This window comes from Thalia democratica, chromosome 8 (assembly GCF_965202585.1).
Source record: "Thalia democratica chromosome 8, ktThaDemo2.hap1.1, whole genome shotgun sequence".
Taxonomy (NCBI): Eukaryota; Metazoa; Chordata; class Thaliacea; order Salpida; family Salpidae; genus Thalia; species Thalia democratica.
The window spans coordinates 8,442,909-8,468,554 of NC_139172.1; the positions used below are offsets into that span (position 1 = coordinate 8,442,909).

General features: G+C 23.8%; 1 protein-coding gene across 1 annotated transcript; it reads left to right on the top strand.

The window, feature by feature from the left end:
- Positions 1 to 10,632: 10,632 nt before the first annotated feature.
- Positions 10,633 to 24,965, top strand: LOC145842185 (galactosylceramide sulfotransferase-like). Its single transcript, XM_082949585.1, has 8 exons — positions 10,633 to 10,802; positions 11,874 to 11,941; positions 12,715 to 12,881; positions 13,223 to 13,337; positions 13,748 to 13,931; positions 18,185 to 18,286; positions 22,757 to 22,964; positions 23,203 to 24,965. The coding sequence occupies exons 1-8, from the start codon at positions 10,672 to 10,674 to the stop codon at positions 23,611 to 23,613; spliced, it is 1,386 nt and encodes a 461-aa protein (XP_082805711.1). The 5' UTR covers positions 10,633 to 10,671; the 3' UTR covers positions 23,614 to 24,965.
- The last annotated feature ends 681 nt before the right edge of the window (positions 24,966 to 25,646 follow it).

The window sequence follows — 25,646 nt, forward strand, 5'->3', positions numbered from 1 at the left end:
AATACAAAAAACTTTTAAAACTCTAGTAATTATTAAATAAAGTTTATATTGTGACAATATAGTAGGAGTTTTAGATTTAAGTGTTTTTATTTCAGCTCATGCTGACTAGATTAAATTTTATTACAATGTTTTTAATTATTTCAATTTAATTTTTACAATTTTCAAGTATTGTTTTGATTTGTTTTGTATGCTTGTGAAGCGTAAAGAAAATAAAAACCTTGCATTTTTATTGAAACTTAATTTAGTAAATTTTTAAGCTCTAAATGTTTCTGTAAGTAATTTAACATTATGCCAATGTTTAAATATTTAAAAGACAGTCTGTAATATTTTAATTTTATGATTTAAACTTAATAATTTAGTTTAAAATATGTTGTAATGTTTGGTCAGCTAGTCTTTAAAAAATAAAATAACTAAACAAAAAAAATTGTTGTTTACACAAAATTATTTTTTCTTTCAAGTATACAGTTACTATATATGTAAAAATACTTCGAAAGTATTACTTTTAGTATAGCTAAAATTATTTTTATCTTAGTTAAGTTTTTAAAACACGCTATAAATAAGTAAATATAATAATAAATAGGTTAAATTATAAATAACTTGATTTTTATTGTTAACTTTATGTAAAATTATTATATAAGAAATTTACTTTTATAAAAACTTCACAAAGTTAAGTGGATCTAAAACTTACATTATTTTGCATTTTATTCTTCTAGACTAGGAGTGGGCAACATTTTTAAATCAGCGGGCCGGATCCAGAAAAATTTAGTCTTTTGAGGGCCGGAGCGTTTCGAACTAGTAATTTTCCGGATCCAGTATCTGGATCCAGCCGAAATATGACTTTTTAGATCTGAATCCGACTGGATACTAATTTTACGTCGAGATCCGGATCCGGTCGGATTTTAATACAAAAAAAGTTTTGGATCCGACTGGATTCTAGTTTAATGGATACAGTTGATCACTTTTTTGAATCCTTTAAAATCACAAAACTTTCTTAAGTCTGTCAACTTAAGATGTAGATTAAGACATGTCGAGAAATTTAGATAATGTCTATAAAAAGAATTAACATTTTAATTGAAAAAGATACGTATGTAAAATATCGTACTTAAAAAAGCACTTTGTTTGGAGTAATTTGACAAAAATATATTCCAACTAAGTTAGAACAACAAAAAATATTAGGACAACCTGTTAAGATAAGAAAAATGGTACAACAAATATTGCTCATCTGAGAGTTTTTATTAGAGGTGTTTTTACTAAATTTGGTTTTTTAGAAAGGTTTCTAGGTTTAGTTCCAATGCACAACAATAGGTAAAGGCGTTTTAAAAGCAAAGATGCAATGCACTTACATAAAGTTTTGAAAGTATAGCTTTTTGCTTCTTCTTTTTAGTATAAAATTAAATTATATGTAATATAGTAATATAGCAATACTAAATAGATGCTGTTAAGCTACTTATAATGTGTTTAAAAAAAGTATCTATATAGTAAATTTTTTGTGTCAAATCAAAATTTCATTACTTTACACGTAAAAATTGTTTAAAGTTCCAGTTTTTTTCACAAATTTTCAATTTCAAGGTTTTTCCAGAATTTTCAAGCATAAGTTTTAAGATTCCAAACTTTTCCGGGATTCAAGTTTTTTAGCAGTACCAATTGTTTACACCTATATGTATACAATTATATAAATAATATTTCAAATTTTATCAGCTGCAAGACTTAAAGTTTAACATATATTATAATTCAAACCAACACGATTGAACAAAACATACATCATAAGTTTAATACGCCACTCATAAAGCAAAAAAGCCAGCTAAAATGACCAAAAACTAGCCTAATATTTTAGTATACAAATATTTATTCAAACAAAAAACTGAGGAAATGACTAAATTGACTTGAGATTTAAAATCTACAGATAGTCATAGTTTAAGTATGTTTATGGCAATGTTTAGTTATTCATTTGCTTGAATTTGAACTATTTTGATTAACAATATACTAACCTTATAAGTTTACCTAACCTAAACTTAGTTTGTTTTAAATAGGTAGTTTAAAAAAAACAGTAACTGTGTATATTAGTGCATTAAAATTAATTAAGTTTCTCAAAAAAATATTATTTGAAGAATGAAAATGTAAACCTATCTAAAATATCTAAATTCGTACAATTGTTGTTTTAAATGTGTCTTAACACACCTAAACAATACATGTATAACCAATAAGTTTAGAAGATTATGAATTAACTAAACTTAATCTAATTTAAGTTTTAATAAAACATGGTTTAAAATGGGAACCGCTCATTTTCAACCCGCAATCATTTCCCACCCGATCAAATCCAAGAACCGCTTACCAACCAAGGGTTAGGGTTACAGTGATAGTAAAACATAAATTAATAATAAATAAAAACAATACAAAATATTAGAAAATAAAGGAATTAATAAAGAAATTTAAAAATATTTTCGAGTGGGAAATGTGCGTGGGTGGTGAATGATTGTGGGTGGGAATTGTCAGTATGCCGATTAAAATATGAGCATCTTTGTACATCTTTGTGTGCATAGAAATAAACCTAAAGTGCTAAAATAATTTATAAAAATATCAAAATGTGTAAAAATCAAAATAAAATAAACCTTTTTTTTTACTAATATGTTATTTTAAATGACTTGTGCACACTCAAATATAACTTTTAGTAATAAAACATCTATAAAATAAACTTATTTCTTAAAAACATGTAAAAAATACCTAAACTTACTGTTGTAAGAAAAAAATTGTGATGAAACTGAAAAAAAAACCTGGTGAAATGCTAATCTGTCTTTTTTAAATTTTTAAGCTGATACTGTTAAGTTTTTTAATTGTTTTAAAATATTAAACAGGGACTTAAAACGAAATTAATAAAACTAAACAAAAAAACAAATAAGTTTAACTTAAAATATTGTTTTTACTCAGCGGGCCACATTTACATGCTCGCGAGCCACAAAATTCTCTTCCGCGGGCCGCATTCCATTCAAAAAATAAACGTGCTCGCAGGCCGCAGATTTAACCTTTGAGGGCCGCATTTGGCCCGCGGGCTGCAGTTTGCCGACCTCTGGTATAATGAAATGATGAAACTTTAAAACACAAACCAAAAATACAGCACTCTTGCTCTATATATGAACAAACATCTAAAAAATAAATCTTATGAAACTTCCTAGCAAAAAGTAGCAGTGATACTTAATAAATATAGAGTTTACATTTAACACAAATGCTTAATTATGAATTGAATTTGCTAAGTAGAATAAAATACAAATGTTTAGTATCAAATAAATCACATATAAACAAAGATAAAATCTAATTATTATTAAAATTAGTATAAATTTTCTAAAAGTATTATTACTTTATATAAATTTAAATCCTTAGGTATTAGCTCTTACACACTCTTGCACTCGGTCGCAGACCGAGGTAGCAACTAAAGATAAAGATAGACCCGAAGCTACTGCTAAACTGGCTTCTGTCGAAACTGCCGAACCTGTTACAGAGGCGGTTTCACATGAAGCTAGAGACCCAAGTAGCCCGGAGTTCATCAATATAATTTCTTTTGGTATTTTTTTTAGTATATTGTTAACATTAATGTCTTGAGTTTAAAGTTTTTGGATAAACATGTAAAAATTTAAGAAAGTTTAGAAAAATATTAGACAACCGAAAGATGCTACCCAGAAAAACTTTGCAGCTACAACTAGCTAAAACAGTTTATAAATTCTATTTTTTAAATAAAAGTTTACAAACAGGCTTTATTTTTCGATCGAGAATAAACTACCACTTATTAATGTGTTATCATTGTTTTTCATTAAATATTTGAGTATTTTAATAATAAATTAGTAAAAAATTAATTATATTAAAATTGTTGTGTTCCGCAGTTTTAACTTCGAAAAAAAGTATAAAAGCGCAAGCTTTGTTTTCCCTAAGTAAAAACCTAACCAAATAAATATAACTAACAAGCTAACTACAAGTAGAAATCGCATATAGGAGAGATATAATACTCGGTTAAACAAAGAACAACTAAACAAATCTAGAGCAAATTTAAATCACAACAGCGGCGTGTTTTGACTGGTTTCCTGTTTCCTGTGAACCTTCTGAAAAAAGAAAAAAAGAAAAAAATATTCTTAGAATATCACTAAAAACGTTGTTTATTGACTTTGTTTGGTCATTTGATAAACTTTGAAAAATGAATGTTGAGTTTATAACACTGAAAGATTATCATGTTGCAGTAACATAAAATGCTCTTTTTTGCCCAGCTGAAATAGATTTTAAATAAAATTGTAATTGTGATGTCATAATATGTAAAAGTTTTAAAGTAGCATTTTTTTTGTAGGAAACTTTTAACTAAGATGCTCTTAGTTCAAATTATAAATTGGCACTTAGGTAAATAACTTTTGATTTAGTTTTTTTTTTAAACTAGTAAGTACAATTTTTATTAAAAAATTTCCAATATAATCACAAAGTTTTATTTTACTTAGTTGATTGTATATGATAATGTTGTGTTTGTACTTAAACATTTATATTTTTGTTTATGTGTCAACCGAATGGGTTTAAACCTTGAAAAGTTCAATTCAGAGAGTTTTCAAAATCATCTTTAGACCTTTACACCACCTAGCAATTTATTCTTATATCATTTAATAGTATTTTAATGTTTTTATTTCAGTTGTTTTATTTTTGTAAATCTGTTGGCAAAGTTTATTCTTGATTTTTTGAAACTTTTAACTAAGAAAGATTTCAAAGCAATCATTAGAATCCCAGCACCATTAGGCAAACATTTAATTATAAATCGGACATATTTTAATTTAATTGTATAAGTCTAAACATTTTTTTAGTGAAGTTTCAATTTTTATAGTATAAGTTACTTGAAAAAAATATTTTTATTATAAATAGATATATAAACGTAAAGTATTTGAAATTTAAAAAAACTATTTGTAAGAACTCCATCTAAGCTAACATGTTAATCAAAATATAAATTCTCTTTATAAAAACTTATTCTCTTATTCTAGTTTTAATTATTTTTTAATATTGTTTCCTGATAAAAAGGTTAAATTTTTTTAAAGTAAGTTAGTTATGTCTGTAATATATCTGTTTTAAATAAGGGATTTGAATTTTGATATACAATTTGTAAGTTCATAACTTCTTTCTGGTTCTTTTAGTTTTAGTTTATCTAAATTTAATACAGTATTAAAAATTAAAAATATAATATTTTCTTATTACTACTTATATGTTTTTATTTGTTTCTAAGCAGAGAAAAAGCATTTTAAACACAAACACAGAGTTTTTCGGATAAATATTGCGTACTTAGCTGGCATTGCATACCTAAGAAATGCGTACCTAAGCAAGCAGAAAATTACGAACAAAAAAAAACGTGAACTCCCTTGAAAAAAGTCTAGTGTCTAGACACGCCCCTGAATCACAATGGATGTGCATTCTATGCAAACCCTTGACTTTGTATACAGCTTCTACTAAAAAAAAAAATACTATAATAATGATTGTGGTCACATAATGCTTTTATACCCTAAGTAATACTTTTAGTCATTTGTTATTCACTCTTAATTAGTTTGTTTAGGTTTTCTTAACCTTGAGTTATAATCTGCATTTTTTCAAAATAAACCATTTTAAAAAAATTCTCCCCCTTTCTAAAACCAACACAAATACTTATCATAGAGTAAAATTTATTTTTGTTATAATAACAGCTCTGAACTTGCATACTTTATATACTTGATTAATACTTATAAAACCTGTTAGTTGTTGTTGTATAAGTGTATGTACATATTTTGTAATTTTTGATTTTACTATGTGCATTTATTTACTTTCTTTTTGATAAATATGTATCATTGTTAAAGTGAAACTTGTGTTTTTTATAGTTTTATATGAAGCCTTAAGCCCCATTCTTAAATGAAAAAGTGTAACTTAAAACAGATTTAGAAACATAATGTTAGTGAAATTACTAGACTAGGAGTCGGTAGGCATTTAGTAGTCATATACCAAATTTAAAATATATATATATTCAAGAGCCCCAATGGTATTTTTAGTTTTTACTACTAACAAAAGACACAAAATATCTAGTGTAAGATTAGAATTTCTCGTTAAAACATATATTATTTCTTTTTTAAATCTTCATTTCAAACCCCAGAATATGTAAATTTAAATTTTTTTTGGTTTGATTTGCATGTCTTACCTTTCATATAATTTTTATTGTTTTACACCTTAAAAAAAATATTTTTACTTTTCATGGCATCCTTTTAAAATAAAAACATACTTGCAAGCTGCAGTTTGCTGACCCCTGAACTAAACCTGAAAACCTAAGATTTCTATTATTGTTAAAAAACTGAACTAGCATGAAGTTTTTGTGATATTTGATATTAAAAGTATCAACTTTTTTTAATTTAGAATTGAATGTTTTGTATTAGGTTTTATAGAATATCTAATTATTTTAACATCGAATATCACAAAAACTTCATACTAGTTCAGTTTTTTAACAATAATAGAAATCTTAGGTTTTCAGGTTTAGTTCAGGGGTTTTTTAAACCTAGTTTACTTACTTTTCAGTTTACTTATATTTAGTCTAAATTTTGATAGATGTTATCAGTGAAGTCACGGGTGCAGTATGCAGTGCAAAGCAACATAAACTGCTTTAAAAAGTTAAATTGCTTAATTAGGCCTTCTAATTTTCTTAAGAATAAATATTATAGTAGATGTAATTTAAGTAGCTTCATTAAATTATTACATCTAAACGGCTAAAAATTAGTTAAAAACGTGTCAAACTTAGTATACTAAAATAAAAAGTTTTAATCCAACGAAGAAAGTTTTAGTTAAAATGTATTGTATAAGAAATATCACTGCTCATAAATATCAGTCAAATGGCAAAAATTAAGAAATGGAAAATTAAAATAATACCTTTAAGAACTTAAATACAAAGTTTAAATGTTGTCAGAAAAGTATAAGTATCGACTTTTTTTTAAATATTAATGTATGAAGCTGTGTATAAACATTTTAACATGCAATGAAAAATCACTGTATTAGAAATGTCACTGCTGATAAAAAACGGCCAAATAGCAAAAATTAAAAAATACTCAATTTAAATAAGACCTTTAAGAAACTTAAATACAAAGTTTCAATGTTGTCATAAAAGTATAAGTATCGACTTTTTTTAATTTAGAATTGAATGTTTTGTATTAGGTTTTGTAGAATATCTAATTATTTTAACATCAAATATCACGAAAACTTCATGCTAGTAAAAACTGAGAACTTGTTTTAGCACGTTTCTATAGTTAGCTCTATATTCAAAGGCAAATTTTCATATTCAACACTATTTGATTTATTTAAAATTTTACTGATAATATCCTTCTAATATTTCATACAGCTAATCTAATAAACCTCTTTGCTTTTGATTATAAGTTTCAAAAAATAAAAACAACTATTGAAGTATTTTTGTTTTAGAATTCAACTTAGCATTTTCATAACTTTCATTTTCAAATGGTGTGAATGCTACAAGTTTAAATTAGTTCTATATTAAATTATACAGGGTTGCCACATGGTCAGGAAAAAATGGGGGGGGGGGGGGGGGTTTGAAAAAAAGTCAGGAAATTTGATTAAAAAAAAAAATCAGATTTCGTCAGTTTAAATTTACAAAATTCCTTATTTTCCAAAGCTATCAAATGGTAAAAATGAATTAAAAATCCTTTAAAGTGAGAATAAAATTCCCAAATTTTCCTAAAAATTTACAAAATTGTTAAATTTCCAATACCTTCATCTGGTATAAATTAGTAAAATATCTTTTATAAAACTGCAAAATTTTTCTATTAACATATTGAACAAGTACCCTACTTGAACAAGCAGATTTTGTAAGCTTTTTAGTATTGATGATTTGTAGCAAGGACATTTCAATAGTGAAACTGTGATATATACACAAAAGTTTATCTAGCATAATTTTAAAATCAAAGTGTTTTTTGTTTAATTAGATAATTGAGTTCTTTATAATTAAGCAGTTAATTTAGTATTTTATGTAACAAACTGATGTGTATACTTCACCTCTTTATAATTTTTTCAAAGTTGTTTAAATTTATAAAATAAGTTATTAGAGAGGTATATGCGAAGATTAAGTTTACTTATTATTATATTTTTTGTAGAATAACTAGTAATAATAATGGTATATTTATTTGTTACAAACTTTATACTAAATAATAAGAGGAAATATTTTATACAACAGATATATAGATTACTTTTTTATGTATATTTTAACAGTTACTTAAGTATATTCTTTCTAATTGATTTTTAGTTTCAGGACTTAATATTAAATAGTTTGGGTAGTATATTATTAATCTAAGTGAACAATTTATATAAGTAAAACATGTTTTAAGTAAATATTTTTTTTTATTCAATGTTTTTACCTTCTAGGTTGTTTTACAACTTAATACTAAGTCTGATTAAAGTTTATTTTTAAACATTCTAAAAGATTAAGATCTTTATTGTTTTAAGGTTAAAATTGTAAAAGTTTGTTATTGTTTTTAGGATTTAGTTGTGAAAGTTTGTTATTAATTTAAGGTTTTAATTGTAAAAGTTCCTTATATGTCGTTTCGTTTATTTAGTTACATTTATGCTAGGAAATGCTAAAAAGTTGTGTCTTTTTTCAGACAAGCTGTGATTATAAGGTAATAATACAAGTATTTTGCTGATAAAGCTGTTTATTGCAAATGCATCAATCGTACACAGATGGTTCAAGTGATGTAATGGAAGTTTAATGATTGAATTCAGCAAAAAAAAACTACTGTTTTAACCTGTATTGATTGAAAGCTTTATATAGTTTCAAGTGTTAGATTATGTATTTTCAAAAATGTTTAAATTAAGAATTTGACTTAGAAAAGTCAGGAAAATTTTAGTAAAAAGTCAGGAAAAGTCAGAAAATTTTTCTTAGCTTGATCTGTGGCAACCATTTAAAGTTTTTTAATTATATTACTATTACAATGTTTCATATTTTTAAACAATTTAGAAAGAGTCTTTGAACAAATTTTCTTTATTGTTCTTTTTGATAAAGATTTTATAAATAAACTGAAGATCTCTTCAAAATTAAAAAAAATTTAAGTGATATTATTCTCTTAAATTTAGTCTTAGTACATGGTAATTTAATGTGTATACTATAAAGTTAAAGATTTAATTACAACATGCAAAAATTAAGAACAAAAAAAACTAATTTTACTAATTTTTCGTACTGTCATTCAAAATGGATGTAGATAATATACTTATAAGTTATTTTAAAAATCAAATTAAAGAAATAAATCAAGCTACTTTTAATCTAACTTTTAAACTCAAAACTTTGAACCTTAACATTTAAAAAGGATACAAGTCTATAATAAGTCTTGAAAACGGTTTAGGTCAGGTTGCAACAGGCTAACTTAATTTTTAGATACATTTTACAAAATCTTGTTTTTATGCTTGATTGTTTATTAACTGTTTTAATTTTTCAAATAAAGTTTAAAATTATCAGGTATTTTATATACTTTTCTTATAACCTGGTTGCCATTAGTTTTTAGAAATTTCTTCCAGGTTCTTTAAGGTACAAGTTTTTTGTCTCTTTTCAGTAGTAAATTGAAGTTTTAAGTTACAATCTTTATTCAAAACTATAAACTTACTGCAAATACATTTAAATGCTACTGTAAATGTTTTTATATTATAGAAATTAGTATAATTATTTTTTACAAAAAAAAAACAGTTATTTCCTATTTAGTCTAAATTTTAAAAATCAAATTATTTAAAATTTGAGAATTTTTCATGATTTTTATTTAAAGTTTAAGGTTTTTCCTATTTTTTGAGAGTTCCTCACTATATTTTGTTTTTTAATTCCAGGTTTTTTTAGGATTTCAGGCCCAATAGCCATCATGTAATATTCAAATTATAATTCCTTAAAGTTTTTAGGGTATGTTTGTGACTTTTCAAATAAAAAATGTTTTAAAAATAAAACTTTTTATTAATTTAGGTCAAAGTTAAAAAAATAAATTTGAAAGGTATTTTATATGACTTGCAATAGAATAAGTTTATAGTTTGATTAGAAATTTAGTAAATAATAATTATTGTTTAACATTTAAATTTTTTGTTTATTTTTAACTTAATTTGAGATAATTTAGTAATTTCTAATTTTAGTATAATGTGTTTAGATTATAAACAAAACTTTAATTTTAAGTCTTTAAATTAGTAAGCTATGCATAAATAAAAACAAACTATTCAGTAATCTTCCTTTATTATACCAACATATGTTTCTGTGTGTTAACGAATCAACACACTTCAACACTTTTTGTATACACCTACTTTATTCTATGCTTCTATTCTTTCATTACAGTTATTATTTTTTTTTACAGAACCCAGTTGAAGTGTGTTAATTCGTTAACACACAGAAACATATGTTGGTACGATAAAGGAGGGTTACTGTATAATTTGTTTTTTGTTTATATTCCAGTGAACTTGTTTCACTAGGATGTTCAGTTAGCAAAGGATTAAATCTATATTTTGAACAGTTAAGAAATTTTTTTCAAAACAGTATAATATTTTTTGTATAATATAATACTGACTTTAAGATAGTTGTTAGATACTTTTTAATCAAATTGTTTTACTAGTAATTCATGATTTTAGAATACTACAGATATGAAATAAATAACAAAAATTTAAGCTTAAACCTTCTACATGATTAAGGAAAAAGAAAAAAACATGAAAAAGTTATTTATAAGAACCTTCCTAGGTCTGGTGGTTTTATTAATACTATTTCTAGTCTACAGTAATTATAGTGAACTGAATTTAAAGGAAATGAGCAGAATGTGAGTTTTAAATTGATTTTTAGTAAATTATTACAATTTTTAGTACTAAAAAATTAACTACTGTTTTAAATTTAGATGTTTTGTTTTTTAAGTTAGCTTCATAAAAAAATAAAAAAACTTCTCATTAAGTTTTATTAAAACCTTTTCATATTATGTATACTAGTAACATTCTTTAAAAAATTAAAAAATATTTATATGCAATAAAACTTTTTTTTGACTTGAATAAACTAATAACCTTTAAGATGTATTAAAATAAATAGTTTTGTTTTTTATTAATAGTCTTGTAGTATATGAACTAGAAAACTCTGTTATAATTTATAAGCTACTTTGAAAATTAATTAATATTCTGTATAACGTTAAAGAGGGAATATCAGTTTAATATAAAGTAAAGATACTTTTTCTGTATATCAAAAAGTAACCAAAAATTAAGTACCAACACTATTATAAACTTAAATGTTTATTCTGTAAAAATCACTTTTCAAAACAAGCAAAATGTTTTATACAAAAACTGTAATACAATCAAGGTTGAGCTTTTTGTATTCTCAGAGTAGTTAAAATAACTTGGAATGTTTAAAAAAATATTTTTAAACATAGACATATTTTATCTTTTAATTAGTGATGTATAGGACCCGCAATTTCAGGTCCGGCCGGACCCGGATCAGACTTTTTTTTAAATTTAGAATCCGGCCAGATCCGGATCCGGACTTTTTTTCAAATTAGAATCTGGCCGGAACTGGATCCGGACTTTTTTTCAAATTAGAATCCGGCCGGATTCGGATATCAGACAAAAATGGCAATATCCGGCCGAACCCGCACCCGGATAGTGAGTCCGGTACATCACTACTTTTAATATTGGATTGATTTATTATAATAAGTATAACTAAGTAAAAATTTTTCTCATATTTTTGTATCAACATATATGTAAGATTAATAAAAACTTGTTGTATTTTATTCATGTACTATCATCCTACAATTTATATAAATATCTAAAAATTAAATATTAGTTGTACAATAAAATTTAACACAAATTTCATTGCACATTTTCAGTTAAACAAATTTAGAATTTAACAGAAATTTTGTTGTACAAAAAGCTGAAGACACAAATCTTAAAGTAAAGACTGAAGAGAAAAGTAGTGAAAGTAAGTATGTTAATATTATATAAAAATCAGTTTCATTTAATAATTAGTTGTCTACTTATTTTAAAAGTTTTAAAATTCTTGTTAACTTTAATAAAATGTTAATCATAACAGTTTTTAATTTAATAAAGTTAGCAACATTTATATATTTCAAGTTATTTACACAGTTAGATCAATTTTTAAAATGTGCTATTGTATCAACATAGAAAATTAATTGAAGATTTGAAAAGTTTTAATTGTTTTATTCAACTCAACTTGTTTCTTTTTAACTTCTAGTTACAAACCATCATTGATAACTGATATTTTAAAGATTTCTAGCATTTGAATTTTTAAACTTTAAAACAAAAATTTTAAAATTTGTACAAACATTAGAAAAATACTAAATATTAGAAAAAAAGTTGTATAAACATAATAAAAGAACTGTATTTTTAATTAAACATTATTTTATAATTAAAATCTTAAATATCCTAAGTATAATATTGCAATAAAAAAACGCTTGATTTTCTTAACTGATAGTATTTTTATATTTAAAATTAAAACACTTAATATAGAAAGTACTTATGAAGAAGTTTTGTAAAATATATTACACTTATTTAAATCAGTTGTATATAAAATGTAAATGTATTTTAATAAACTAATGGAGTAAGTAAAAAGTGAGTCTGCTGGTAGCAAAAAATAAGAAATAAAAGATGAAAATAAAAGTTTTGAAAATGATCAAGTTATACATAATGAAAGTAGTAAAGAAAAAATTAATAAAGAACACACTGATATTCCAGATAATGTCCTTAGTGAAAAAGTATTAAAAGATGTAATAGTTGACAAAAATGAAGTAACGGAAAATGTTAAAGATCAGTTGATTGAAAATTCAAACAGTGAAAAATGTGCACCAAGAAAAAACTTGGTATATTTGAAAACTCATAAGACGGCCAGCAGTGCAGTTCAGGTTCATATAGTTTTAAAGTATTTTTTTCTTAAATAGAAAATTATTAAATTGTATCTATTAATGAGTTCTGAAAGTTGATTTGGTTTACCTAATTATATTAATTTCTATATTTATATAAGTAGTAGAATGTTTATATTTTCGAACCATTTAAAATCTAAAGATAAAGAATACTCAAAGTCTTACAAAAGCTTATATGTGTTTATCATTGCTAGTATTATCCAAAAGTAGAAAATATATATTCTTTATTGCTATTTTTATTAAAGTTTTAAATTGATTATTGTCCAAAAAGCAGCAAAAACTGAAAACACGTACATTCTGCTTATTTATAAACTTAAAAACAGAACGTGTTAATGAGAAAAGCGTGGAAGGAGAAATGGATTGTGTTGAGGCCTCCAAATGACCATGATTTTGGATATCCTGGATATTTTACTGCGCCTCGCACAATGAATAACAAAGGTTCCCACAAAATTTTAAATTTAAAAATATTCTATATTAAGAATATTTTAGTACTTAGTAAACTTCATACAAAATAAAATTCTTATATAGTATTTTATATGTATTTGCTAATACTTATTTTATCTAATGTTACTAGTAAAAAAGTTCATTTTAATTTTTCAAAACAATTTATAGGTAAACTATTATATATATTATTTGTTGCATGGTTTAATAAACTAATGACTAGTAAAAAGTTTGGTTTTAAAAGCATAGTTTTAATATTTAATTTTAATGTTTTTTAAATAACTGTTTTTAGATTCTAGTCATGTTATAATTTAGATTTGTTATTTAGTTACCAAAAGTTTTTTTATAGCTTAAAAAATTTAAAAATGTTTCGAATTACAAAGGTATGTACAATAACATTTTTACAGCCAACATTTTGTGTCATCATACGAGATTTCATCACCAACGTATTAAACAGTTAATGCCTGATGATTCATTGTGGGTTTCCAGTGTGAGAGAACCACTTTCTTTATACAGATCTTCTATTAAATACTTCAGACCTATTGTACCTGCCTTTAAAAGAATTGCAAACAATGAGTCCATTGAAAAATGGTTTGTTCTTGAAGATATTTAATAAAATAATTATAGAAATTCATGCTAAAAAATCTCTTTACGTGTTTAAGAAACATTTAACTATATAAAAGCGTTAAATTAGTTTTTAATAGCATATAAGCTTTAAAATCCTACATCTTTTATTAGGAAAACTGTGTAATTAGATTGAAAAAATATTTACCATATTTGAAAATAATAGATGTTTTTTTACACTAGATATTTTAATATATTTTAGTTGTATAACAATATACTGAAGTTGGAAATTTTGAAGTTGGAATAAAATTTATGTTCTATTATTTTGAATTTAGTTTTTTTAATATACATATATATATATATATATATATATATATATACATTATATACAAAGAAAATTAATTAAATCGATTTTAACTGAGCCCACTTTTAAATAACTATATTCAAAGTATGAAATTAAAAAAGTTGTAATACATATGTTCCATGCAGCTTTTTGCTACAATAATTAGCCATGCTATTTGATTTAAAAATTAACACTCAAATATACAGTACAGGGATAAGCAAATTACACAAAAACTGAATATGTTGCTTGAATTTTAGTTTAGTTTTTTTCTTCTCATTGCTATACTGAGGGCAAGTTGAAATCATTTCTTTTATTAACTTTTACATCTCTTGGTTTTCTATAGAACTCAGCATCAAAAGTTATTAGAAGATCAAGAACATAAATAGCGTTTAAAATGATTTGCCTTCCGCAAGTTTCCCGTTTATTTAAAACTTATTTACCTCAGTAATATTTCTGAGGAATTTTCTAAGAACTTTTTTTAAAGAAGTAAACTAAGTTTTTGGCCTTGTAAGGTTAAGAATTATTTAGTTTACAAATTGGTCTCTATTCTAAGTGGAATTATTAATCTCTAAGTGGAATTTACAACGACGATCTTCCCACCAAAAAAAGTCATTCTGATCAATCATAAATTTGAATGTCACTGTGGTAGTGACTTCGTGGAAAAACGTCTCAAAGGTTTCACTTACGGATTGATCAGCATGTGCTAAAAATCCTAAAAAAATTATTAAGGGTTTATTTAAAAAACCTAAGATTTTTCTATAATTGACTATCACTTGATAAACAATCAGGAGTGTGTCAGTAACTTCAAGGATGAGAACTTTTTCCAGCTACATTTTCTCAAAATTTTATGTATACAATCTTTAAAACCATGTTAATATTAACAGAAAAGGTGCCCTTATCAGACTAGACTTTCTAAATATCTTACTAAATTGTTTATAATTAAGGTTTTCTAATTATTTTTATAAGCTTAGTTTTATTATTGTAATATTTTACCATTAGTTCACTTTAGTAAGATTTTGTATTTAACAAAATTTAACTTGAGCAGTAATTTAGTTCTAGCTTTTGGTTAATTAGAAGTTCAAAGTTTACACTAAATTAATATGTCATTTTATATTCTTTTAAATTTTAAGTGTTTTGCTTATAAATACTTTTTTTAGATTATTTATTACGGTATGTGTTTTGTTAAATCTTTTATTAAAGCGATACACCGGAAAAAAGTTGTTCAAATACCAATACATAAAAAAAAAAAAAAAAACAAACCAGTGCAAATAAGAATTATGCAACTGCGAAAAATAAATATGCTTGTTAAATAAGCATTTCCTACAATTAAAGTTCATTTAAAGATATTTTGTTTATAACCGAAATAACAAAAAAGTTGTAAGCATTTTCAACAGGAAACTGATTTAAAAAAGATACCACAAGAATGCATAAAAAAATATTTTATTAAACTTAAACATCAAATAAAAAGTATAAATTACCACATAAACGAGATATCTTGAAAATATTTAGAGCTAAATTATTTCATATTACTACACAACTATGATTAAATACTTGGTTATATCAACAGTTAATATATCTAAATTTATGTTTATAAGTTTTGTTTCGATAAACTTAAAGAAACAATCACAAATGAAAACTTCTTTTTTATTTTCTACTACATAAATAAACTAATTTTATAAATTCAAACATTTTCCTAAATTATCATCATGGAAAAATTAATCAACATTATATTGTGCTGTTTTAATTGTATTTTCCATGATAATTGAAGAGGTGTATTAAAAATTTAATTTTTTTTAGTACAACATAAATAAAAGACTGATGTTTATACTATTAAACTATTTTTCTAAACTTTATTTGGTTACTTTATTTTTTATTTATTTAGAAAACGATAACTGTGTTCAATATTGGTTTGTTTAGCTAAATTTAGTAATATTGAAAAATTAAAAAATAACTAGTTATAAATAGTTTTGAGAAAATTGTAAGTTTGTGCTTTCTTAGTAATCGGAAAAAAATGGCTTATAATAATACTGAATGATTTGTTTAACTAAAATTCTACAATGTAATTATATTATCATACCGCTTACAGCTAATTAAAATTATTTAGATTTAAGTTTTGTTTCATTAATAACTAATTACAGCTTTTATACTAATTTGTATAATAGTTACAAAGTAAAGTTTTACTTTGTTAAAAACAAAAGACTAATTTCGATTTTGTTAGCTAAAGTTTTCTGTAATTTTTTCTTGATTCAAGTTAATGTTTTCATATGTCCGGAAATGTTTTCTAAAAATGTTTCGAGCAATACTAATATTTTACGGTTGATTTACTAGTAATGGTTTCACACAACAAGACTTGCTTTCGAATTTATATTAAAGGAATGATAATGTTTTAGTTTCTCGTATCAGGCCTTTATTCAAATCTTGCTCGTTTCTCTATTTAAAAATTTTATTCGAATGTTCGTTTTCGCGAAATTACACGTTAAGTTGTTAAAGAAAAGAATGTTTACATTGAGCAAAACTCACAATAGGTCAAGTAGCTTTGTAACGTTTCTTGATAAACTTTACATATTTTAACTACATTTCATCTTGTTTAACATCATCGTTTTATATTTTACTTTATTTTTTTTTATTCAAAGAGTTATAATTTATTTCGGTACTAAAAATGTTGTAAAAACTAAAATAAATTCGTCTAAAAATAAATATATTTAAGGTATATAAGTTAATTTGTTAGAAAAGTTTAAAAATGTTTCATCTAGTCAAAAGTAAAGTGTTGATTAAAACTAATTGTTTTTGTGTGGTTTGATATTAATTTTTTTTAAATTTTTAAATAAAAAAAGTGTTATATTTATTTCCCACCCTTTTTTTTAATGGATCTTAAAAGTTTTTTAAAATTTTGCTTTTTTAACAGTAAAAAGTTTAAAAAAAAAAAAAAATTAAAACTCAAGAATAGTATTTGATAATTTTTTTTATTTTTATTTAGTTAATATACTTTTGATATGGAAAATTAAAACTGATTCCAGAAAAATGCGATTCAAAATAATAATTATTCAGCAGCGAATAGTTTATGAACCTATTTAAAATCATCAACAATTTAAAATAATTTTATAAAACTTGTCACATTATATTTAATTTTTTATGGAAAATAGTTCTGTGAAAATCTTAAATAGAAAGTTTTGTACTAATTAAATGTAGTTTAAATGTTCACATTTTGATATAGTTTAAAAGAATTATAAATGGTTATTTAAGCTTACTTTGTTATAAAATTTTTTCCAATGTATGAGAATAAACCAACTGTTTTTAAAACATAATAGAGATTTTATAAATAATTAAAAATATATCTTTTGTTAATTTTTGTATCGATTTTCAATAAATATAAATATATAGCATAACACTTTCGCTACTAGCTTTTGTTTTTTAAACAAGCAAATCAATTTCAAGAATACTGTACTGCTATATTATTCATTTTTTTTATTCATCTTTTATAAGCTCTAAGTTGTTATAAACTAATAAGCATCTCTTTTAAATTAAGTATTTATACTCGAGTGCTTATAAAAACGCGACTTTTGAGTACTTAACTTTTTTCAGTTTAGGAAATATCACAAAAAATCCTTGTTTAAAATTTTAGCTAATTTAAAGAAACTTAAATTGAAAGGATTTTTTGAAAAAAAGTTTTTTTGGCACACTCTTGTTTTTATGGATTTTGAACGAACGTTCATTGTCTTTAAAATTAGCACAACCTAACATTTTTAAAAAACAAAAATTTAAACCTGTTGTACTTTATACATTACTTAAAAGTTTCCAATTTATTTAATTTCTATCACTAGAACATAAAGAAAAAATAGAAAAATACTTTTACTCCATGATGTAAAACTAAAAAAAACAGATGTTTCTTAATAGACAGCACAAATGAAAACAAAATTTAAAATAATCATTAAACCAGGTATGACAACGCTGAAAAATATGTAAAAACATCTCCAAAATCAGTATATTCATTCTTCACCAGATCTCATATGCTATATGACTTCGGATTTGACAATAAAAGGTTTGTTGATGTTTTATATACTCTATTGAAATACGTATTAATAAGTATGCTTTAAAAACCTCAACTTATATATCTCAAAAAAGGTTTTAACATTAAAATAAGAAAGGTTTATTTATTTAAAAACTATAAAGTTTAATTATTGAAAATGTTAAAACAGTTAAATCTTGATATATTTAACTTTGAGTATAACTATTTAAAGCAAATAAGAAATAAATAACACTAAAATTATTTCATACTTAATTTCTTTTTTTTTTTAATTTATAGGTTTATATTTAAATAAAATTAGTTTAAAATGTTTAGTTATTGGAAACAAGTGACTTAAACATTTGTAACTTGGGTATTACTTTTTACTGCATTGTTTAAAAATTGAATTGTATGCTCCAAGATTTTTGAAATATCTAAAACTAAATTTTAAGTTTTTTTTTTAATTTTTGAATTAAAATTAATCGTTTACTTATAAAGATTCTAAAAAAACAAGTTCACCGGAATATATGATAATAACAAATTTTCACAGTACTCTTTCTTTATTTCACTAACACATGTTTCTTTATTTTTAAAAGTTAGCACAGTTCAACGGGTCTCTGTAAAAAAAAATACTGTAAGGAAAGAATAGAAGCTAAAGTAGGTGTGTATATGTGTTTTTTAAAATAAGAATATGTGTTTATTAAAAATAAAAATAAATCTATAGTATTTATTCTTATATTTGATAAACATATATACACTTCTACTTTAGCTTCTCTTCTTTCCTTACAATTTTTTACATAGCTCTGTTAAAGAAGGCTAACTTATTAAAATACAGAAACATGTGTTAGTTTAATAAAGAAAGAGTACTGTTTAAGTTTTAAATTAGATTTTATAAATGTGTTTTCTAAATCTGGTTGTTTAAAATTAATATTTTTTTGAAGCTTATAAAATTAGTTACTCATTATTATTTTTTTTTAAATAATTTAAGCCCTGAAAACTTAAATTATTGTAATTTTATTTTCAAAGCTTAATTACTGAAAATTTAAACTCATTTTTATGTTTTCAATAAAACATCAGAAATTAGAATTGTCAGGGTTTGAATTGTTGTGTAACCACAAAACTCAGTATGTGACATTGGTGTCTAAGTTCTGATTAGATTAATATAACAACAACGTTTGGTGTTTTATTGTGTCTATTTATTTTTAAACAAACTCAGGCATCGTAGAAATATTAACTTAGCAGTTGTTATGTGACTCCTTAGTTTTTTTTCATCAAAAAATTCTTTCACTTACATCTTAAAAGTGTTCGTGATGATGTCATTGGGGGTAAAATGCAATTTAAACTACCTCTATTGTTATTTTATTTTTAAGTATGAAGTTATGTTAAAACTTTAAAAATAAATTGATTGTTAAGTATAAGAAATACTTGTCTGCAAGAAAGCTTACGTTGTTAGACATCCCATATGATTCATCATCATGTGTTGCCACTTGTTAAAACCCATATAAACTTTTGTTCAATATAATTATAAGATAATCACAATTTTATTTAAAAATAAGTTAGCTAGGATTGAAATTTATAACTTAATAATCTGAAGTTATTAACTATTTTTTGCTTTTATCAGATAAAAATTTTAATACTTGAGGATTTTATTTAAAAGTAAAAGCAATATGCAATCTTAAAGTTTAACACATTTAAAAATATCGTTAAATTTTACAATCTTAATATTTTCATTAAAACTTTTTTTTTTTCAGATTAAATTATTTTAATATTATCAAAGAAAAAATAAGAAAATGTGAAAGTACATTTTTTTTTTAAAGTTATTTCTAGCTCTTTAAACATAACATTTTTAGCTTTTAAAAAAGAATTAAATCGTTTTTACTAAAATTAATTTACTACAAGTCCTATAGTAATTTTAAACAAAACTTAACATTAAAAGACATAAAAACGGAAATTAAGTAAATAATATTTTTAAACTATAACACATACTTTTAAGGAATAAAATAAAGAGAAAGTTTTTTTATATAAAATTTATATTTAAAAAATTAAATTTAAAAACAAATAAATAATTTAAATAAATATAAAAAATCCTTTTTATAATTTAACAAAAAATATACATATCTGTTTGTGTTTAAAAAACTTTCTAACTTTAAGTTTCTACTAAAACTTTTTTTAAAGTATATTTACAGTCTTTGACCCAACCTGGAAAAAACATGAATCAAAAATATATACTGGTATATAAGATCTGTTCTTAAATTTTTTTGAGAGCAATGAAACGCCGTTAGTCGGAATAAAGTTTTGACACAAAAACATCTATGGTATACTGGTATATTTTAATGCAAATTTACAACTAAGTTGTTTAACATTACATCTCAAATTTTTAAACATTTAAACTAAAATAGAAAAATTTAAATAATCATGTTAAATAAAGTAAAAAGGTAGCTAATAAATATGTTAACAAAGAGTTATATGTAAGCAAGCAAAAAAAAAAACAATAAATCTTTAATACATTTTTAAACCACTCTAAATCTAATATGAAACAACTGATACAATACATATCTTTTCTACAATGTTTGTATAACCAAAAGATAGAATTAAAATACATTCATGTTTAAAAATAAAATAAAACAAACTATATACCATCTTCATGGAGCAAAATCTTTTGCAAAAAAATTAACTAAACAGCAAAAAGATCAGCAAAATCTGTAAAAACAGAAAGTTCTGGAAAACTGTGGCAGGGGCACATTTGAATTTCTTAAAGAAGATTTTCTTCAGAAGCGGCAACTCTCTTGACTGACATTACTTATGCCATTGAGAATCTTACCAATGGGTGAGAAGCATTTTAGCTTCAAAGAATATTTTTCACTATCTACACCTTTAGAAAAATAAGTTTATAATTTACTTTAAAAATTATTCTGTAAAACAACTAAATTTATTAAGAACTACACATAATTTACCAAGTTTACAGAAGTAAATCAAAATAAACGCATAAAACATTTTCCAATATGAACTGAAAAATACAAAAAATGCTTATTTGAAATTTATATGTAATCTGTAAACCATCTTAAAACTTGTCAAGATAAAGATGAAAAAACAGAGGGGATGAAAAATATACTCAAGTAGAATGTATTGTTTTAACAAAGGCTAATTACTGTATTTAAAACTTTATCTAAACATGTTTAAAATCATGAAAATAACATGCAAATTTAAATTGAAAATAAAAGTCTTAAATACTAAAAAAAAACTGTAGATTGTTTATCTTTTTCAAAACAATGCTCAAATTATTATATTTTTTATTTCGTTTTTCATGTTGAAAGCTATTTGTGTATTTTTATTGATATTAGTTATTCAAACAAAGGTTTATACATTCAAACTTTCTTGATAAAACTTCATAAAATAATATCATCACTGTTTTGAATGTTTATCTTTTTTGTATATGTATCAACCACTGGGATTCATTCTTGCTCATTCAACTTAGATAGTAGTTTGACTTTAATCAAAAGTTATTTTTTGTTAGTGTTACTTTGAACCTCATCTACATTAAAGACAATTTGTTGCATATACTGAATTTTAAAGCTTTAGAATTTTGCAGATCTTTTATACAATGCTGAGCTTTTTGATAAACAAAATCTGAGATAAGATAAATGTATATAATTTAGATGTATTTAATCTGTTTAAATTTTAAGACAATTAAAGTGCTAAAGCGTGTTTATATTTAAAAATTATCTCTCTGGAGGGCAAAACTAAGTATAAATGAAAACAAAAAGCTAAGAAAGAAGGGCCTTCTTTTGAAATTAGAAATTTAAACAAAAGCACATTTATATACGTTGCTGCAGGTTTGTAGAAACGTGCCAAGCTACGTACCTGCACTCATATGTTAAAGTTAGAAACACTCGTTTTTAAATGTATTAAGGTGACGATTATTGTTTTAAAATGTATTTAATTAAATTAAAATTTCATTTTTAAAAGCAACTGCTTTTTGAATGCAAATAGTATATTTGACTGACAAAATTTTGCTGTTAATAGAAGTTGAAACCTCTACAGCAGGGTTTTTCAAACATTTTTCAAAAGGCCCCCTTTTAAAGAAATTTAAAAAGCTATGACTTCCTCCAACAAGATTTCTCATAAAACACCTCAGACCTTTTTTTTTTTGCTCATATCTAGTGTAAGTTTCAAAACTACCATTTAAAAACATTTTAGACCTTCTTATTTTTTTTCTTCAAAAAGTTAATTTGATTAAAATTTAAATTTGAAAAATAAATTTAATGAAAATCCTTCAAAAATTTGTTTAAGTGTTACTAGTAAGTTCTGGAAATCTTTAACCAGTAAAACATTACCTTAGTACCAGTGTAATCTTGGTGACAATTAAGTAGAATAAAATTAAGTTAATAGTTAATAAACTATAGATATATAGTTTTGACAATTAACTTAAATATGAACTTATAAATTCGAAATAATAAAAATAAAAGTACTAGTTTTTAGTTGTAACTATTATTAAATTATTAACAGACAAGCCGATAAGGAGTATGTGAAAAAAGCTGTCACCGAAATCGACAATATATTCGACCTGATTCTGGTGTCCGACTATTTCGACGAATCAATGGTGCTGTTGAGTGACTTGCTCTGCTGGCCGATCGAAGAATTTGCTTGTCTCACTTTGAACGCCAGGAAACATACTCCTCATGATCCTATAGACGAGGAAAGGATAAGAGAAAAAGTATGCGATTTATATCTATGAAAATAATTGTACCTTAAATAACTTAAACTCAGTGGTATAGAATAAAAGTTATCATTTGAATGTTTCAGTCTATATTATTTTTTTTTTATCCAAGGTTACTATAAAACTTTTATAATTTTAAGTTAATATTTCTAAGCATTTATTTCAAGCTCATGCTAAAAAATATTCAGATTATTCTTTATAAAATATATTTTTTTATTAAAGTTGATATTTTCAGGTGCGCAGATGGAATGAGGCTGACGCAACATTATTCGATCACTTTAACGACACCTTGTGGAGAAAAATAAAGGAGTTTGGTACTGAAAAAATGTCAATTCAGTTGGAAAAACTAAACAATGAAAGAGATAGAGTAGCTGGAGAATGCTTAGAAGCCAGCCAACCAGTAGAAATTTCTGATATGAAAAATAGTAAAAACAATTATTACCAACCTCCTGGTGTTTCTATGACTGGTTATCAATTAAGTGAATATGGAAAAAGTAACAAATTGTGTCAGAATTTCGTTAAGCCTGAAAATTCATTTTCCAGAGAACTTTTTATTAGGCAACAAAGCTACTCTAGAACTAAAAGGCGAGTTAAAAGACGTCTTAAAAGACGTGTAAAGAAAAAAACTATGAGAGAAAGACATTAAGTGTTTTTTATTCCTTACTTTAATATAGCTTATATTTTTTAGTACAAACTCAGATTTTAGTTGCAATACATCTACAAATAATTGCAAGTATATCAACGTTCCAAAACACTTGTTGAAAAATACATGTATTTGTATTGCTTAATAGATGAAGCTAATAGTTAAGTAAAAAATACTGATATTTTTTTTATTCTACGCGTTTTTTTAGGGTTGCTACACACTCAGACTAGTTTTATACTAAATAAAAACATTCAGGCTAGTTTTAAACTTGTTTAGGTTATTTGAGAAACTCATTCTTGTTAGTAGTTTTTTAGCAAAATTACTAAGATGGTTTTGATTTTTTTTCTAATCAAAGGCTGGATTTTATGTTCTTTCTTTCAGATATAAAATCCATTTCTTATTGTGCTTACTTTTAAGTATTTAATATTGGTCAAAAATATATATGCCCAGTTACTTACTCTTAATGTTTTAGAAAGTCTTGTTGACTCAGGCTAATTTAATATAACTCAGACTGGATTTTTTTTTGCTTCAAAGAGTGGTAACCCTGTTTTTAGATAAAACTGTCGATAGAACCTTAATGCATCCTAACATTTTCTTTTTTGAATAATAATGAACAACTAGATTTGATAGTTTAAGCAAAAACCGTTATGCATTTCATTAGTTCTTTCTCACTTACTTTTTATTGTAATTTTTCTGACTACATGTCTACACTGTAGTGTATACTGGTGCACAAACAAACTAGCATTTCTTGGGATTGCTTTATATTTTGAATGATATATTTTATGTTACTAAAGTTGTTGATTAGAAGTCAAATATGGGAACAATTTAACAACCATCTAAAACCAAACGATTTTTAAAGAAAAACCTGTTAAAAGTATGTTAGTTTTAAGATCTTTTGTTTTGAAATACTGGGTGCACGATTGTTCAATTTCTGACAATTCAATTTCTTGAAACTTTAATAATTATGAGTTTTTGTTAATTATCTCTTTTCATAAAACTTAAAAACCTAAATATTTTACCATAATAATTTTATTAGCTAAACTTACAAAAGTTTTTTTTAACTTAAACTATCTTTTAAAATGTGTTTTAAAACTCACTAAAATAAATTATTTTTTAGTAATTATTAAATTTTCATTTTATAATAGTCTAATTAATTAGACTATATAGAGCATTTTTTTATTTTTTTTACTATATAAATTATTTGAGATGTGACCACTTAGATATTTTTTTAAGATTTTTAGGTTCGGAATTTAAATTGTCTTATTTATTTTGTTGAACTAAAATAATTTCTAGAACTTTATACATTTTATTTTTTTTCAAATACAACCTCCATTTAATGATTTTTTCTAATTTAAATTATAAAATTATATCTTTATTAATACAGTAAAAACTAAACGAACTAAAGTTTATTTAAGTTTATAATCTTGTTAAAAGCACTTTTTTTAACAAATTTTAGATGTACTACAGTAAAACTTTGCTTTTTAATTTTTTTCATTTAATATTTTCTTACAATTAATTATGTACGTTTTATACTGCTTTAACCTGTAAAAATTAGTACTAATCAGTGTATTTCTTTTAATCTTGAATTTAATTTTATTTGTACTAATTCTTTTTACAATTAATTTAATAATCATTTATTTATTTTATTATTCGATTAAGATCTATACTTTCTTGTAATTCAAAAATTTTTATAAAGCTTTTTTCAATTTTTTACTACAAATTTTTATAATAGTACACGATTTCAAGATACATATCATAATCACTTGAACTCTGAAATCCTTTATGTTTTATCGTTAATTGCTATTATATTAATAAACATAAGTTCTTCTGCTTTTTCCATTACTAAGAAGTGTATTTTATATTTTTATTAAATAAACATCAAGTTAGGTGATAAACTATGCAAGTTCTGAAAAATTGTTTCATATTCTTAATTTTATATAAATTTGTTTAACTTTTTCACATAAGCTTAACTGTATTACTTTTAGTTTTTAGTCAATTCTGAACAAACAATGAATAAGATATTATCAGTATAACTA

Excerpts from the sequence above, each read along its gene's own strand:
- LOC145842185 (XM_082949585.1), top strand. The coding sequence starts at position 10,672 with ATGATTAAGGAAAAAGAAAAAAACATGAAAAAGTTATTTATAAGAACC. Across the intron at positions 13,338-13,747 it reads TCGCACAATGAATAACAAAG|CCAACATTTTGTGTCATCAT; the intron begins GTTCCCACAAAA and ends ACATTTTTACAG. Across the intron at positions 18,287-22,756 it reads TTCGGATTTGACAATAAAAG|ACAAGCCGATAAGGAGTATG; the intron begins GTTTGTTGATGT and ends AATTATTAACAG.